Source organism: Cyprinus carpio, chromosome A12 (assembly GCF_018340385.1).
Source record: "Cyprinus carpio isolate SPL01 chromosome A12, ASM1834038v1, whole genome shotgun sequence".
Classification (NCBI taxonomy): domain Eukaryota; kingdom Metazoa; phylum Chordata; class Actinopteri; order Cypriniformes; family Cyprinidae; genus Cyprinus; species Cyprinus carpio.
This window is the reverse complement of record NC_056583.1, coordinates 9,015,587-9,032,441: the sequence shown is the minus strand read 5'-3', so window position 1 is coordinate 9,032,441 and position 16,855 is coordinate 9,015,587. Positions and strand designations below refer to the sequence as shown.

At 39.6% G+C, this 16,855-nt stretch overlaps 2 protein-coding genes across 4 annotated transcripts in view; one reads left to right on the top strand and one right to left on the bottom strand.

Moving 5' to 3' along the window:
* avl9 (AVL9 homolog (S. cerevisiase)) overlaps nucleotides 1-16,855 on the top strand; it is a 700,673-nt gene that overhangs the window by 182,015 nt on the left and 501,803 nt on the right. The window lies entirely within an intron of this gene.
* The window catches only part of med1 (mediator complex subunit 1), a 108,398-nt gene that overhangs the window by 30,682 nt on the left and 60,861 nt on the right, over nucleotides 1-16,855 (bottom strand). For all 3 annotated transcript variants that reach the window (XM_042767393.1, XM_042767392.1, XM_042767394.1), the window contains 3 exons: nucleotides 14,532-14,586; nucleotides 14,109-14,241; nucleotides 13,977-14,005 (listed from right to left, as the gene is read on the bottom strand). In XM_042767393.1, the coding sequence (XP_042623327.1) occupies nucleotides 13,977-14,005; nucleotides 14,109-14,241; nucleotides 14,532-14,586 (217 nt within the window). The remainder of the gene's footprint in view (nucleotides 1-13,976; nucleotides 14,006-14,108; nucleotides 14,242-14,531; nucleotides 14,587-16,855) is intronic.

The window sequence follows — 16,855 nt, the reverse complement described above, 5'->3', positions numbered from 1 at the left end:
TCCACAGGTGAAGTCACGCAGCTCATCACGGACAGATCGTTAACGGCTAGTCTATGGTAATACAGTACATCGGGCAGGACATCCAAACGCTCACATTTCATCAACCTTAAATATGGCTTATCATCTGTATTTGCAAATTTACATGGCTGCTCAATCTAATGTAAACCTAGAAAAATGTGTGCTATTGTGTCTGTGTGGAGAGTAGAAGCTGAACAGCAGTGCGTGCTTACTGCAGGACAGACGGAGGCACCGGTGCACTCACTCACTCTTAAAATAGGCTATGCCTTAATTTTAGATAAGAGTAATAGATCTTTCAAATCTGTAAAGACTCTACATTTATTTGTGTGCACTCACAATAACAACAAAACACACTTTTGTAAAATAATGAATGCAAACCGGATGTGCTTTCTGCTGTCTCGGTCTGTGAACTTGAGTGTGAAACTGTGTATATCTTAGCCTTAGAGACATTAACCCTCTGGAGTCGATTAACGCGTATACGCGTTTTGGGGTATTTTCTCCTGATAACCCCGAAAAGAACTTAAATTACACTTTCAGTTTTGATCGTACAGATAAGTGCAATACATCAATCGAATCTGTAAAGGGTCTACTTTTTTTGTATACAGACATAATAACAACAAAACTTTGTGCACTTATAAAATAAAGATAACAAACAAGGAGTGCTGTCTGCAGCCTTTGTCTGCGCTGATCTTCAGATACAAATGCGTCATTAAAATGAACTGTAACTCAGTGAATACTCAACGAAGAGACATGAGAGAGATATCTATAGAAAGCCTGACATGTCTACTTTTAAACTAAATAAGTGCTGCTGAAAACAAATATTCTGTGATAAAGTAATCCATATGAAAACAACGCGATGTCCGTTTTTCACGTCTCCCTTCATTATCTTCTAATGCGACCACGCCCCCGCGCCGAGCGCGCTTTTGAGATTCAAATGTTTCACTGAAGCGCGATCGGCTTTTGAATACGCCCACACAACAGAAGACAACGCAGCGAGATTGTTCTTCAAGTTTTTTTTATTTTACTGTTTGCTTCGCGATGAGAGGAATAAGATATAATTCACCCCAAAAAGATGTGATGTGGTTGAGGATTTGAGATTTGGATTTCCTCAGAAAAAAGAATGAAGCACTTTATTCAGCAGAGTTCATAAACATGAGTAAGTCTCTTTTTATTTATTTATATAGCCTACTTGTACTAGTTTTCACATAACGTGTAAACATTTTACTAGTTAGACTTTTTCCAAAGACTTTTTCCAAACTATAATTCCTGACTAAATGTATAATCAAGTGAAATATTATGAAGTTTCAATAACAATATACACTACTATACCATTCAAAAGCTTGATGTAAATAATATAAATGTACCAATAAATGTAACTGTAACAAATGTAACAATCATTGCTGTTCTTTCAATTTATCCCCCCTAAAAAACCTAAAAAAAAATATTCTCAGCTCTTTTCAACATTAATAATAATAATAATAATAATAATAATAATAATAATAATGATAATAATAACAATACATGTTTTCTTTTTTTTGTAGAAAATAAGATTGTTAAAAGGATTTCTGAAGGATTGTGTGACTGGAGTAATGATGCAAAAAATTCAGTTTGAAAGTCAGCTTTGATTTTTCCTAATAAACTATTTAACTGCACTCACAAGTGAATATTAAATTATGTTGTGGGATAATTAAATATATTCTAAATAATCTACAAACATAAAATTATATAGATTTATTTTGTCCTCACATTCTTTCTTGTAACTCATCCCTCTCAGTCACACAGCTGACTCAATGGCTCATTATGCAGCTCATTATGCAGGCCTTTGTCTTCTCAGGTGTGAATTCATGATAGTTGACGCCTACTCGCATATGACTTTTTACCAACAAAAAGTGTCTTAGAAAATTTAAATCAATATATTGTTTTCTGTAAGTGAGTAAACAAGATGATTTTCACATCATTTAGAAAAAAAAAATTCTAGGCTACAAGCTCCAGTTCTCAAAATATCTGGGAACCAATTTTCTCTATGTGTTTTATTGCCTTATTCAAGTGATTAAACATTTTTAGTTTTTCACTAACCACGCATAACATTTTTTTTCTCAAAAACACAATCATGTACATACATGCTGCTCACATATTATTATAGCCTAGTTTGTGCTGATTACAGTGAGATTAACCCTCTGGAGTCTAAGGGTATTTTTGGGGCCTGGAGAAGTTTTGTCATGCCCTGACATTTGTGCTTTTTTCAGTTTCTTATAAATATCTAAATGGCTAAAGTCTAATCTCACTGTAATCAGCACAAACTGGGCTATAATATGTGAGCAGCATGTATGTACATGATTGTGTTTTTGAGAAAAAAAATGTTATGTGTGGTCAGTGAAAAACTAAAAATGTTAAATCACTTGAATAAGGCAATAAAACACATACAGAAAATTGGTTCCCAGGACTTTTGAAAATCATCTTGTTTACTCACTTACAGAAAACAATATATTGATTTAAATTTTCTAAGACACTTTTTGTTGGTAAAAGTCATATGCGAGTAGGCGTCAACTATCATGAATTCACACCTGAGAAGACAAAGGCCTGCATAATGAGCTGCATAATGAGCCATTCAGTCAGCTGTGTCACTGAGAGGGATGAGTTACAAGAAAGAATGTGAGGACAAAATAAATCTATATAATTTTATGTTTGTAGTTTATTTAGAATGTATTTAATTATCCCACAACATAATTTAATATTCACTTGTGAGTGCAGTTAAACAGTTTATTAGGAACAATCAAAGCTGACTTTCAAACTGAATTTTTTGCATCATTACTCCAGTCACACAATCCTTCAGAAATCCTTTTAACAATCTTATTTTCTACAAAAAAACATTTATTGTTATTATTATCATTATTATTATTATTATTATTAATGTTGAAAAGAGCTGAGAATATTTTTTTTCAGTTTTTTTAGGGGGGATAAATTGAAAGAATAGCATTGTTTGTTACATTTTTTACAGTTACATTTATTGGTTCATTTATATTATTTACATCAAGCTTTTGAATGGTATAGTAGTGTATATTGTTATTGAAACTTCATAATATTTCACTTGATTGTACATTTAGTCAGGAATTATAGTTTGGAAAAAGTCTTTGGAAAAAGTCTAACTAGTAAAATGTTTACACGTTATGTGAAAACTAGTACAAGTATATAAATAAATAAAAAGAGACTTACTCATGTTTATGATCTCTGCTGAATAAAGTGCTTCATTCTTTTTTCTGAGGAAATCCAAATCTCAAATCCTCAACCACATCACATCTTTTTGGGGTGAATTATGTCTTATTCCTCAAACAGTAAAATAAAAAAACTTGAACAATCTCGCTGCGTTGTCTTCTGTTGTGTGGGCGTATTCAAGCCGCGCACTTCAGTGAAACATTTGAATCTCAATAGTGCGCTCGGCGCGGGGGCGTGGTCGCATTAGAAGATAATGAAGGGAGACGTGAAAAACGGACATCGCGTTGTTTTCATATGGATTACTTTATCACAAAATATTAGTCACCGACATAAACTTCATATTAAAAAAGTATACATGTCAGACTATCATATAGATATCTCTCTCATGTCTCTGTGTTGAGTATTCACGGAGTTACAGTTCATTTTAATGACGTGTTTGTAAATGAAGATCAGCGCAGACAAAGGCTGCAGACAGCACTCCTGGTTTGTTACCTTTATTTTATAAGTGCACAAAGTTTTGTTATTATGTCTGTATACCAAAAAAAGTAGACCCTTTACAGATTTGATTGATGTATTGCTCTTATCTGTACGATCAAAACTGAAAGAGTAATTTAAGTTCTTTTCGGGGTTATCAGGAGAAAATACCCCAAAACGCGTATACGCGTTAATCGACTCCAGAAGGTTAAAAATACATATATAGAGAGAGTGAAATGTCTACTTTCAAATGAACCAATTCAAATGGAAAACAAATATTCTCAGAATATGTAATCCATCTGAAACAAGGTGCATCACTACCGTGGAGTTGACTAGACAGTGTCGCCAAAGTTCATTTCTTAAGCCAACAACAAAGAAAGCACTAGTTTATCAAATGATACAAATTTTATGCAGACACTCTTTCTGCCGGTGCACTGTGGCAAGCTTTATGTGTGTGCTTGAGCACTTATGGCTATGTATGCAATTAAAGGCTCATTATAATGATTCAAAAAGTTTATTAATAAACATGCGATTAGTCAACTAATGCTTCAAATGAACGACTACTAGTCGACCGGAAAAAATCCTTAGTCGAGGGCAGCCCTAGTAATAACCTGTGCTCTGAACGTGGTTGAGAGCACCTTAAGCACAGTCGTGTCTTGGTTTCAGAACGACTTTACCGTTGTTAGGCCAAAACTCAAGGCATGAAGCACTGACTGACAGTGCTTGGAAGTCACCCACTCACTTGACCGATGCTAATGCCAAAAGAAGGGCAGTCTTGAGTGACAGGTGCAGCAAATCGGCCAAATGGAGTGGCTCAAAGGGAGGGCCTCGTAGGGCCCCAAGGACTATAGATAAGACCCAGGTCAGCACAGAATAAGGATGAGGCGGGTTCATCCTCCGAGCTCCCCTTAGAAATATAACAACAAAGTTGTTTTTGCCGACTGACTGGTCACCCACGAGAGCATGATTCGCTGCAATGGCTGCCATGTAGACTTTGAGAGTGGATGGGGTGCAACCCTTATCCATCAGCTCTTGTAGAAAGGTGAGCACATGTGGCACATCACAAGAGGATGGGTCCAGGTTGTGTGCTGTACACCAGTCAGAAAAGACTGACCATTTAAGGGCATAGAGGTGTCTTGTAGACGGTGCTCTAGCCTACAAAATGGTATTAGTTACACATACAGGTAGCTGTAAAGGTTCCGGTCAAGTGCCCAAAAATGAAGGTTCCACAGCTTGAGCCAGGGATGCCAAATCATTCCTCTCACTTGTGGGAATAGGTCTCTCCTCAATCCCCTTCCGAAGACAGACCAGTTCATTTGAACCGATTGGGGATGTAGTCTACATCGCCCCTGGACAGCATGTCTGCTCCATGGTTCAGTCTGCCTGGCACATGAACTGCTCTTAGTGGGAGAAAATACAATGTTCCCAAAAAAGGAGGTGGTGTGCAATCCTGTAAAGATAGCATGACCCGAAACCACCTTGTTGATTTATGAAGGCTACCACTGTCATGTTGTCAGAGCGGAACAGGACATGATGCCCCTTTAAGGCTGGTAGGAAGGCTTTCAGGGCCAGAGAAAGTGAAAAGTGATTAAAGTGCTGTGACATACAGCCAAGTATGGTGACCCATACTCAGAATTTGTGCTCTGCATTTAACCCATCCAAAGTGCACACACACAGCAGTGAACACACACACACACACACAACACACACCTGGAGCAGTGGGCAGCCATTTATGCTGCAGCGCCCAGGGAGCAGTTGGGGGTTCAGTGCCTTGCTCAAGGGCATCTCAGTCGTGGTATTGCCGGCCAAAGACTCAAACCCACAACCTTAGGGTTAGGAGTCAAACTCTCTAACCACTAGGCCACGACTAAACTGCCATAATTTCGAGGCAGTCGATGTGCAAGTGTTTCTCCAGGTGTGTCCAGAGGCCAAACGCCAGTCTGCCCTCGTACAGTGCTCCCCAACTTGCGCTGGAAGCATCTGTCATGACTACCTTCCCCCTGGAGGTCAGCCCCAAGAGGACGCCTGACTGAATAGGTGAGGATTATTCCAAGGGGCCACAGCTTTGATGCAGCGGAGTGTTACCTCAGATGAAGACACCCCAGGAGCCAAGTGTGGGATGGTGCATGGGCTTTGAAACAAAATTGAAGGGGCCACAAACGAAGCAGGCCCAGAGGAATTACAGAAGAGGCAGCCGACATAAGGCAGAGCATCCTCTGAAAATCTCTGAGATGCAGCAAAGTCCTGCATTTGAATGATGCCGCTAGGCTAGCCACTAAACCATCAGAGAGTAATCCATGCCTGCATCTGGGTTTAATCTATCACTGTCCCCAGAACGACTCTCAGATTCGCTGGCTAAAATGCGTCTATTGCAGCGGCACGCAGGCACTGGTATAACAGGATGTGCAAAAGCCAAAAAAAAAAAAAAAAAAATACTTTCTCACTTGAATTAAAGGGGTTTTAGTCTGAATAAAATGCTAGTAGCAGGATTATAAAATGAATAGATGTAATTAAGATCATTTGATAAAATGAAGAGAGCGCGCCATACGTTTGAGATCATTTTACTTAGTTGACCATTTTCTATCCCAGCACGTAGATCGCTGAACGCACCTCTTTAAATGGTTTCGTGGTGCTCGTTGTTGTATTTTAAAACACAATTGCAATGTTTTCAAATGACATTATGGAATTTAAAATAAAATCATCCCAAACACAGGCCTAACTGTGGCGCGTGTGGCTGTGCTGCGCAGTCAGAGAATCACTTCCATCGGCGCTGCTGCAGTAAAACACATTGCTCACATCAAACATTTTTATCGGAGTATTATGACCAGTACTTAATTTGATCCTGCTTGGTTCTGTTCCGGAAAATATCAGATTCTGAATTTTTGCGTTCTGGTAGGCCTATTTGGTTGTAAAAATCCAGCATTTACAGTGCATTAGATTGTGACAGTGCGTGCGTGCGTGTATACGAGGACGAGCTAGAGCGTTTGGATGTATTTGGAGGTTATTGCTCACGTCTCATTCGGCACAAATCCAAATGTGTCCATATTCGCAATGTATTTGAATGTTAAACTATAATTTATAATGTAAACTAGGCTTGTACTTTACACGCATTCCCATATAGACAAAAAATCATCCTCTTCACATGAGAAAAAACGTCCTTGGCATAACAGCAGAGTGGACCGGTATACCACAGTCTATTTAAACTGAACAGTGTAACCTTTTACATGTATGGTTGATTGTATTTTATTTGGATAATGAACTGCAATGTAAGTTTGAATTGCTATAATATGTGCACGCAAGGCGCCAGCGCGATCGAAAACAGCTGAGAGAAGAAAAAAAATAAAAAAATAAATGAAAACACTTTTTGGAGTAAGATATAATCCGCAAAAGTGATTACTTTCATTTGTGCACACTCACAATAAAGACAGAAGATATGTGCTCTTGTAAAATAAAGCAAACAAACAGAATGCACGTTGTCATCACGTTTTTTTACATGAACTTATGGAGCGCCACCACACTTCTGTTTTAAATTCATTATCCTAATTATTTAGGTCAGATATATTTCGTTATTCATTGTTTCTTTTCCTAAATCATCACCATCTTACCCTCTAATTTCCAGGGCTCCAAACAAAAAAATCGAGTAAGGAGCCATTGGCTCCTATAAGAAAAAAACTAAGGAGCCAAATAATTTTTTTAGGTGCCACAGAATAAACGTGTTTTATTTATTTTACGATTGTTATTATTTATTTATAAATTTAACATTTCAATCATACTGTCATGTGTTTATGTCTCATCTTTTCTTGACTTTATATCAGCATTTTAATCCATCTTGTAGATGACCTGGGAACTAAGGTTCACTTAAAGTGGGAACTAAATGTCTTTTCCAGCTTGAAATCTACAGTCACAAAGAATTGTTCATTACACAGAATCTGTACCAGTATCATGGAGCATAAGCATCACTTGGCCACTGAGTGTAGCTTGGGCTCCTCCTACATGAGACATTTCAGTAAGCTGTACTGTAGGCTCTCTTATAAAATAGCCTACCTTTTGATGTTAATTCATGTTCACTATGTACTATATTAGTAAAGAGAAAGATTAAATGGGTTCACTTGCCCTTGAACTGAGGCGCTAAAGCGACCGCGCCTGCCCCCATTAAGGAGCGCCAAAACTGTATTGTTTGAATTTCGTTATGAATTCGGAATAATTTTAAAGCTGGTACTTTTTATTAAAAAGTGACTAAGCACAGAGCTTTTTGCGATTACTGGACGGCAGTTGCACTTCAAATAATGAAGTTCAAGCATTAAAAGAACAGAAACCAAGATCATATTAGTAATTATTATAAACGAGAATTGTTAACGATATTGCCAATATCCACACAGCTGACAGCTTTACCTGTTCTAGTTTGTTCAAGTTGTGCACGAAATAGTATTTTCTGCACTTTCCCTTCTTACGTCTCCGTCATTTCTCTCTCGCTGCACAGCTGAGCTGTGTTTATCAGACTGTGTGCGTCAGCACTGATGTGCAGCAGAGATGAGGACTGTTTGAAACTCTATTTTTCCACTAAAACTTTAATGCGCATCATCTCAGTTTAATACGTGAACATAACAAAAGATCTGATCGCAAAACAATTAGGAAAAAAGGCATTACATTCAAATGTAAAAAATTTAAATATTGTGACGAGCGTCCTAGGAGGAATCAGCGTCGCCCTGGCAACCAACGAGGCACACCTGCACGTCCTCACCGCCGGCTGATCAGTCACCGCTGCATCTCATTAGAACACGGCTCTTAAACAGCACCTGCTGAGCAGACAAGACAGACACTGGTCTCGAGCCGATGAGACGCTGGACTAACGCTCTCTCTTATTTTTCCTCTCCAGAAAGCAGCGAGTGACCGACAGCCCACCACGTTTGGAGCACGTTTGGACACCCACTTTCCCTCGGATTGAGCACTGAAGAGCACCGTTGAGCACCAGCCTACCCACACCGGCTTGCCACCCTGCACGTTGTATTAAATAAAAATCCGGGGCCTTGGTTGTTCACGAAACCAAAACTTGTCGAGTGATTCTTCCCCACGTCACAATATATACCCAGATAGCAATAACACTTGGGCTGATTCTGGCTGAAATGTGTCTCTGTCGGTTCAGTCTGGGCATCAGTGAGAAGATAATTGGCCAGAGCCACGTCGACTCTACAAAACACTTCTGGCTGACAGACGGCTTTTTCTCTATGGGCCGATCTCGGCTGAAAGCTGTTGTACACGCGGCAGGTCCACACTCGGTGTAGTTGTGTGTATTAACCTTCGGCCTGAGTTCGTTTCATCACAGACGGGGCACTGCTAGAATGAAGCAAATCATCCGCCTGAGAAAACTTTTTTAGCGGTTCAATCCTGAGGAGCTGTCGGCGGGTAGTCGCCAGTGGAGGCCTCAGCAAAAACGTCACTCGCAAATTAATATTTAGTCGCAGTTTGGAGCCCTGAATTTCACATGTTTATTTTATTGTCTTTCACTTTTAATCACTGTTTTCACATCTCTTACTGTGGTAAACATACGGGAAGGGAAATGAAAGATTTCATGAATTAAGAATTCTATCAATTTATTAATTTGTTCCCTTATTTCAGTTAAATCATGGGTTACTTAAGGAACAAATTAATGAAACGTGAACAGTTTCCACAAATTAATAAATCGTAGGAACGAATTAACAAGTTGATAGCCTTTCTGTCCTGTGTCCCGCAGCCCTGCAAAGCACACGATATGAAACAATTATCTGGGGAAATGACTTAGTTACTACATTTCTATTGCTTGCCATGTTGAATAACTTTGTGTTGTTTCTGTTCTAATGTACTTTTAAAGTTCAAAATTAGGGCTGGGCGATATATCGCATGTGATTGTCACGTACATTTCGTCTGTAAATACGGTTCCCTGATGACCGCTAAATCACCATCACCTGCTTTCAAATGGAGCGGCATTTATTAGACAGAGCCGTAGATCACTGACAAGCTACGCAATATCTCGTTCATTATCGAAGGCGATTCATCTGCGATAATGAACGCAATATTTCGTAACTTGTCAGTGATCTACGGCTCTGTCTATTAAATGCCGCTCCATTTGAAAGCAGGTGATGGTGATTTAGCAGTCATCAGGGAACCGGCTTTACTGACTAAATGCGCATGACAATCGCATGCGATATATCGCCCAGCCCTAGTTTAAATCACATTAAATGCTTAATTTGCACATTATGAATGAATGTTGAGGCGTTTATATACCGTCACTCACAGCCGCTCGCAAGTGTTTTGCCCATGAGCTGCACGCAGCCCAAAATCAAACAGGTTAATCGACCGTGATTGCTTTAATCGATTGCATCTCTTATCGACAATTAATCGATCATCGATTAATCGCTGACATCCCTTATCTCTACGGCTCCTTTTGCAAGCAAAGTTTGCACTGGCCGTAGAATGTGAGCATTTTTGGTCCTGTACCGAAGTTCGAATAATACCTTTGCAGCGAGATGGCCTGCAAGCGAACTAGAGCGAGTAACCTCGTTCTGTGGTTTTTACAACCTGGCTTGACACTAGGGATGTGCGATATGGACAAAAAAAACCTATCACGATTTTTTGATCAATTTTGCGATTTCGATTTTAATCACGATTTTGACACACACAGACATGCTTTACAGTCATAAATGCATTCAGTATAAATTTTAAACATATTTCCAAAAGAAAACCAATGAGAGCTTTATCAAAAAGTTGTAACATGCCTCTAGAACAGACATAAGTCAAAATAATCACTAAGTAAAGATGTCAAACAAAATGTCTAGACGTACGGCAAAAAAAATAAAAATAAAATAAAACCCGTGTCCAGGGCTTTTTTTTTTGTTGTTTTTTTTTTGCCATGCATTGGTCATAGAACTCATTGTAGCGGTGCCTCAGGTGCTGAAATATATTTATTGCCCAAGGTTCACACGTACTCCGTTTGCAGTGCGTATACAGTATGTGTATGCGGTGCAGAAGCAGCAGCGAGAGCGCGTTATTGTAACGCAAACGCACATTAAAATAATGCGCGTGCGCGAATCTCTCCGCTTGCACGCATATTTCCTTTTCTTTGTCACAAAACCAGACACGCGTGCTCAGATACACGCTGCTCTCATCCGGAGAGAGTGCGCGCACTTAAAACGTGACTCCTCTTACTCACTCACAACTCTCTCTATGCTCATGCGCTAGATATTCATTCTTTTCGCAACTTTCGATTTCTAACATTTTCTGTTCACATCTTTTACCGTGTGCAGTGTGAACGTTCTGATCCATTAACATGGGCTCAGAAAAAAATATGCATCACAGAAAGTGTGTGAACCTGGAGATAGGCGTATGCCCAGTCTGTTCTGTTCTCGCGCTCCACTTAATGCGCTGCATTCTGATTGGATCGGATAGCATATTGCGGGAGGTCGGGACCGCGGAAAATCGTGCTATAAAGCGATTTAGAAATTGCCCATTTTATCGCCCGTGATTTTATTACGATTTCGATTAATCGCACAGCCCTACTTGACACATCTGTGATGGATTTCCAAGTCTGAAGCCGGATGGCCAGGGGTTTTAGTTTTTCGACTGGGAGGTCACCACATGAGGGAGGGGAACTGACCGACATGGTAGTGAGAAGAGGAGAAATGCTCTTTGGAGCATGTGGGTCCACTATCACAGTGGTAATTTTGATGAGCATGCACTAAAGGGTGGTTCCAGTTTGAACAGAGCTTCAATTGCCCACAAGGCGGGGGAATGGAGAGCAGATTCAAGCTTTCTTTGAGGGAGGTCAGGCCTCGGTGAGACTTAACCCTTTCCTCTCTGCATACTGATCAAGACGGCTTCTGAGGCTCAGGACCCAGCGTCACATGTGGGTGGGGTCCTTGGCACTTGGGAAATGGGTAGTTTTGCCACTTAAAAGGTCTGTACAAGCCCAGGCTCAGATCTTGGAGGAGGCTGGGTCATTGAGGGAGTGGGTTTAGCAAGCTGATGAGTACATGGAGCCTTCTGGCGACTTTAAGCAGCCACCAAACTGGAACATTTCAGCAGGAAGTGTTGCATTTGTCTGCGAAGACTTCTGAGCTGCCATAAACTGTTCAGTGAATCCATCCATGGCTGGGGCGAAGAATCCCTTTGGAGAGACTGGGGAGTTGAGGAAGGCAAAGTCAAAGTTGGCCATGGCCTTGCCGATCGTCTGCACAGTGGTCTTTTTAGCACGCAGAGCCAGGTCAGTCTCTGTGCACAGCTCTTTGAAACCTCAGGATTCGGTCCAGACTCATCCATGCCACAAAGGAGTTGGAGGGGTATTGACACCATCCTTTCAGGAACCACTCGTGTAACAGGCCGTGGGCGGGCTCTTCCGGAGCCAACCAAGTGAGGTCGAGATCCTCTCCAGCCTTGGTAAGAATATGGAACAGCTCGCTGTCAACGCTGGGCTGTGTAGGTTGAGATAAGGGAAGGGGTCTGGGACGTCACCGGGACACGCCCACTCCTCTGTATCAGAAGCCATTAAAGACATGGACTTGTCAGCGGCAACATCCTCCTCAGATCCGCCGAAGGAAACCAAGCCACTCACATAAAATCAAGGGGCACTGATCCTCACGTGCGAAGCACACAGGCGAATCGAGGCACTGCTGGAAGAGTGAATTATGCAGGCATTGGGTCAGCGTAAGATCACTTGAGCCCGATGGAACCCTGCTGCTCCGCTGTTTCTTCCTCCGAGGCTCCTGGGAGGGAGGAAACACGAGACCAGGCTGGGGAGGACCATCTCCGTGGAAGAAGGTGGTCCGCAAGCGAAGCAGGGTGAGACTCATGCTCCCGCAATGAGAGCATTTAGTCCCAGTGAGCGCAAGCAATGCACTCACTATGCCTGTCTGCTTCATGCAGGGGGTCCTTGCACTCACAGCGTGACATTTGCAACAACATTGCAGAAATTTGCTCAGAAAATTTCCTCTTTAATCCACCCGATGGCCACAGGAGAAGGCGCTCGGTGATCTTCTGCTGCCTGGGCCTCTTCTACGACGAGCAGCAGGCTGAGCTTCTTTGCTTCAGCTTCTTGCTTCAGAGTCCAGCGAGGAGATATCTTTATCGCTGAAGGAGAAAAATTCTGACGGATGGCACTCTGAGTTGACTTATATAGTAGTTGGTTCTTCCCCTTTTGATGGGTTGAAGCACCATTTGTTTGTGCAGGTACATGAACGTGAACAAATCAGGCTTCAGTATCAGAGTAAGTCGTCGTTTCCCCATAAGCGTGTATATGCAATGGGAGAGACCGTTTGAAAGGGAACTAAACATCATTAAAGGGATAGTTCACCCAAAAATGAAAATTTTATGTTTATTTGCATCCAAGATGTAGATGACTTTGTTTCTTCAGTAGAACACAAATTATGATTTTTTTTTTTAACTTCAGCCGTTGCAGTCTCTCAGCAGTACAATGCTTGGTAATGGTAACGGAATCTATGAGAGAAAAAAAACATGCACAGAAAAATCCTAATTAAACCCTGCAGCTCATGACTATACATTGATGTGTAAAGACACAAAACGATCGGCCTGTGCAAGAAACTGAACAGTATTTATATAGTTTTTTTTTTTTTTTTTTTACCTCTGATTCACGCTATGTCCAAACTGTTAGAACTCTTGTGAATGCGCTTCACAGCAGCCTGCATCATCATCATCTTCTTGCTTTATGGCGGATCGCAGACTTATAAGTGCATTACCGCCACCTATCTCTCAAATGGATCATTAACACTATCTACAATCTCAATCAGGAGTATCAATGGTCTACTTGAGAGATAGGTGGTGGTAATGCACTTATAAGTCTGTGATCCTCCATAAAGCAAGAAGATGATGATGCAGGCTGCTGTGAAGCACGTTCACAAGAGTTCTAACAGTTCGAACATTGCGTGAATCAGAGGGGGAAAAAAAACGATATAAATACTGTACAGTTTCTTGCACAGACCGATCGTTTTGTGTCTTTACACTTCAATGTATCGTCACGAGCCGCAGGGTTTAATTTGGATTTTTCTGTGCATGTTTTTTTTCCTCTCTTATAGATTCTGTTACCATTACCAAGCATTGTACTACTGAGAGACTGCAACGGCTGAAGTTAAAAAAAAATCATAATGTGTGTTCTACTGAAGGAACAAAGTCATCTACATCTTGGATGCCCTGGGGGTAAGCAGATAAACATCACATTTTAATTTTTGGGTGAACTATCGCCTTAAGCATATTCCACTTTGCAGATTTACTTTCCCTCATCTTACCTTAAATGTTGTATCAGCTCAGGACAACTCTATATAACAATGAGACAAAAATCACAAAAAAGTAAGATCACAGGGCAAAGACATACCAATTTAATATGTTATCCACAATAACCACATAAGTCTTCCTCTCACCACAGGGTTTTCACCATGGTGGGCCACTTTGACGTCCACAAGCTTTCCTGCTTTATCCAAATGCACCTCAACGTAGAACATATCTGAGGTGATATAGCACTCAGTATGTGAGGGGCTCAGGTGAGATCCCAACCTGCAGGCACATAGCACCACAACAAGAGAAAGATCAAACATACCATTTAGCTTATTAAATAATTAGGATGTCTTAATGTCTCATTTTTAATAATAAAGATAAAATAATGAAATAAAGTGAGTGAGTTGTTGGGTTAATTCTATGTTAATTCTTTTCAACATTTCAACATTCAACACCTGTTAAACAGCAAAAATTAAGTCCTACTTTTATGAAATGTTACTATTAGAATACTTTTGGCACAGCAAATATGAACATATAAAAAGAAAGTGGGCAAAAAAATGGAATCTCACATGTTCTGCCGAGCAATGGACTCCAGGCGATCCGTCATTGATGGCAGCGAAGATACTGATGATGAGGAATGCAATGTAAAAGAAACAGGAAAAACAAGAAATTCTGACATTCAAGTTATATTCCAATTATATCAAATATCCATGATACATTTGTGTTCATGTATCCATGATAATTAATATTACTAGAAAAAAATAAAAATACATTTTTCAAAGCATCACAATGTTCATTAAAGTAATTTCTGACTCATCAATCTGAAGATCGTTCAATCATTTGTTGTCAATGCTTTTTTTAGTTTATGCATAAAAAACTTCTATAGCATGCATCTCAAAGTACAAAAGTTAATTATCAAATTATCCATTTACCAAAACTATTAGGCCTATTAAAATTAATAATCACTGTAAATCCTTCAGTTCAAAAGCATAAGTGAAACAGTCATCACTTACTCTATGTTACGAGTTATAACACAAACATGAATAAACATCAGAAGACACAGGACGAAAGACACAGGACGAACTGAAATGTATCTTCTCTCAAATAATTAGGCCATTCCCACATTTTTCCTCCCTTTCGGGATGTCCAAAAAAGTCATGAAAGTCATAGAGGTTGCCCTTGCCTCGCTAAGTAAAGTGGGCTAGGAGATGGGTGCTATACCAGTATGAAAGTGACTACGTACAGGTATTATTTTGTTCCATGATATGGATTTTGCTATACCGTGGATACTGTTAATTATTCATGAATTAAAATTTTGCATTTAGATAGTTTTGTTCAATTTGGTTTGCTTTGCAAATTTTACCACAAATGACAATAAAGAGTCAAGGCTGAACGTTTTTGTCCTCTGTGTGCAACGCCGTACTACAGGGTGATAAAGACTACACTGCATAACTGTCCCGAATATCATGTGACCACTTGCCTGAAAAGTAAATAATTGAATGCAAAATATTAATTTGACATTTTAATTACCTCAACATGACTCGCAGTACCCACTTGAGCACTCCGTTATCAGTTGTATCAATAACAGACCACTAGATGGCGCGATTGATGAATCAGAGTTATATTGAGTTAAATAACTCTGACACAAAGGACCATTTCAAATATTCATAAGAGAATCATGAAAAAAATAGTTTGCTCACAACTGTTTACAACATTGATAATAATCAGAAATGATTAATGAGCAGCAAATCAGCATATTAGAATGATTTCTGAAGATCATGTTACACAGAAGACTGGAGTAATGATGCTGAAAATTCAGCTTTGATCACAGGAATCCAGTAGCCTATATGTTAAATCATTCAAATAGATAACTTAAACTAAAAATATTTCACAATATTACAGTGTTTACTGTATTTTTAATAAATAAAATGTAGCCTTGGTGGGCATAAGAGACTTTCCCAAAAAAAAAAAAAAAAGAGGGGATGGGGGCCTTGAAAATATTTTTCCCTACAAAAGAGGGGCCTGGAAGAAAAAGTTTGGGAACCACTGGCCAACTCAAACACACAATATTTAGTTTAATTATTTCATAAAGGCTTACCTCATTTTGCACGTTTGCTTCATATAGAGAACTATAATACAGACTGTACTTTTTCTTTCCATTTTGCTTCAAATTTCAAACTCATCTATGCCGCTTTTTTGATCATTCTTGAAGTGAACTTTTGCCGGTGTGCGACTGCCATATTTTGTTATTTTGATTAGATATGAAGAGTTCAGATGCAAAAGCCTCTAAGTGCCATCTAAAATTTTTCTTCTAAAATAATTTTCTCAGACTCCTAAATTTATGTTCAGTTATTTTACTTTAACCCTCTGAAGTCGATTAACGCGTATATGCGTTTTGAGGCATTTTCTCCTGATAACCCCGAAAAGAACTTAAATTACACTTTCAGTTTTGATCGTACAGATAAGAGCAATACATCAATCGAATCTGTAAAGGGTCTACTTTTATTTGTATACACACATAATAACAACAAAACTTTGTGCATTTATAAAATAAAGAAAACAAACAGAGTGCGCTGTCTGCAGCCTTGGTCTGCGGTGATCTTCATTCGGAAACGCGTCATTAAGATGAACTGTAACTCAGTGAATACTATGAGGCATGAGAGAGATATCTATAGAAAGCTTGACATGTCTACTTTTAAACTAAGCAAGTGCTACCAAAAACAAATATTTTGTGATAAAGTAATCCACATGAAAACAACTCAACCTCCATCATACACAACTCCACCAATCACATCTAATGCAACCACGCCCCCATGCCGAGCGCGCTATTGTTATTATAATCTTGAAGCTCGCGCGGGTAACCGCCCTCATCAGAGCAAACAAAGCTGCGAGA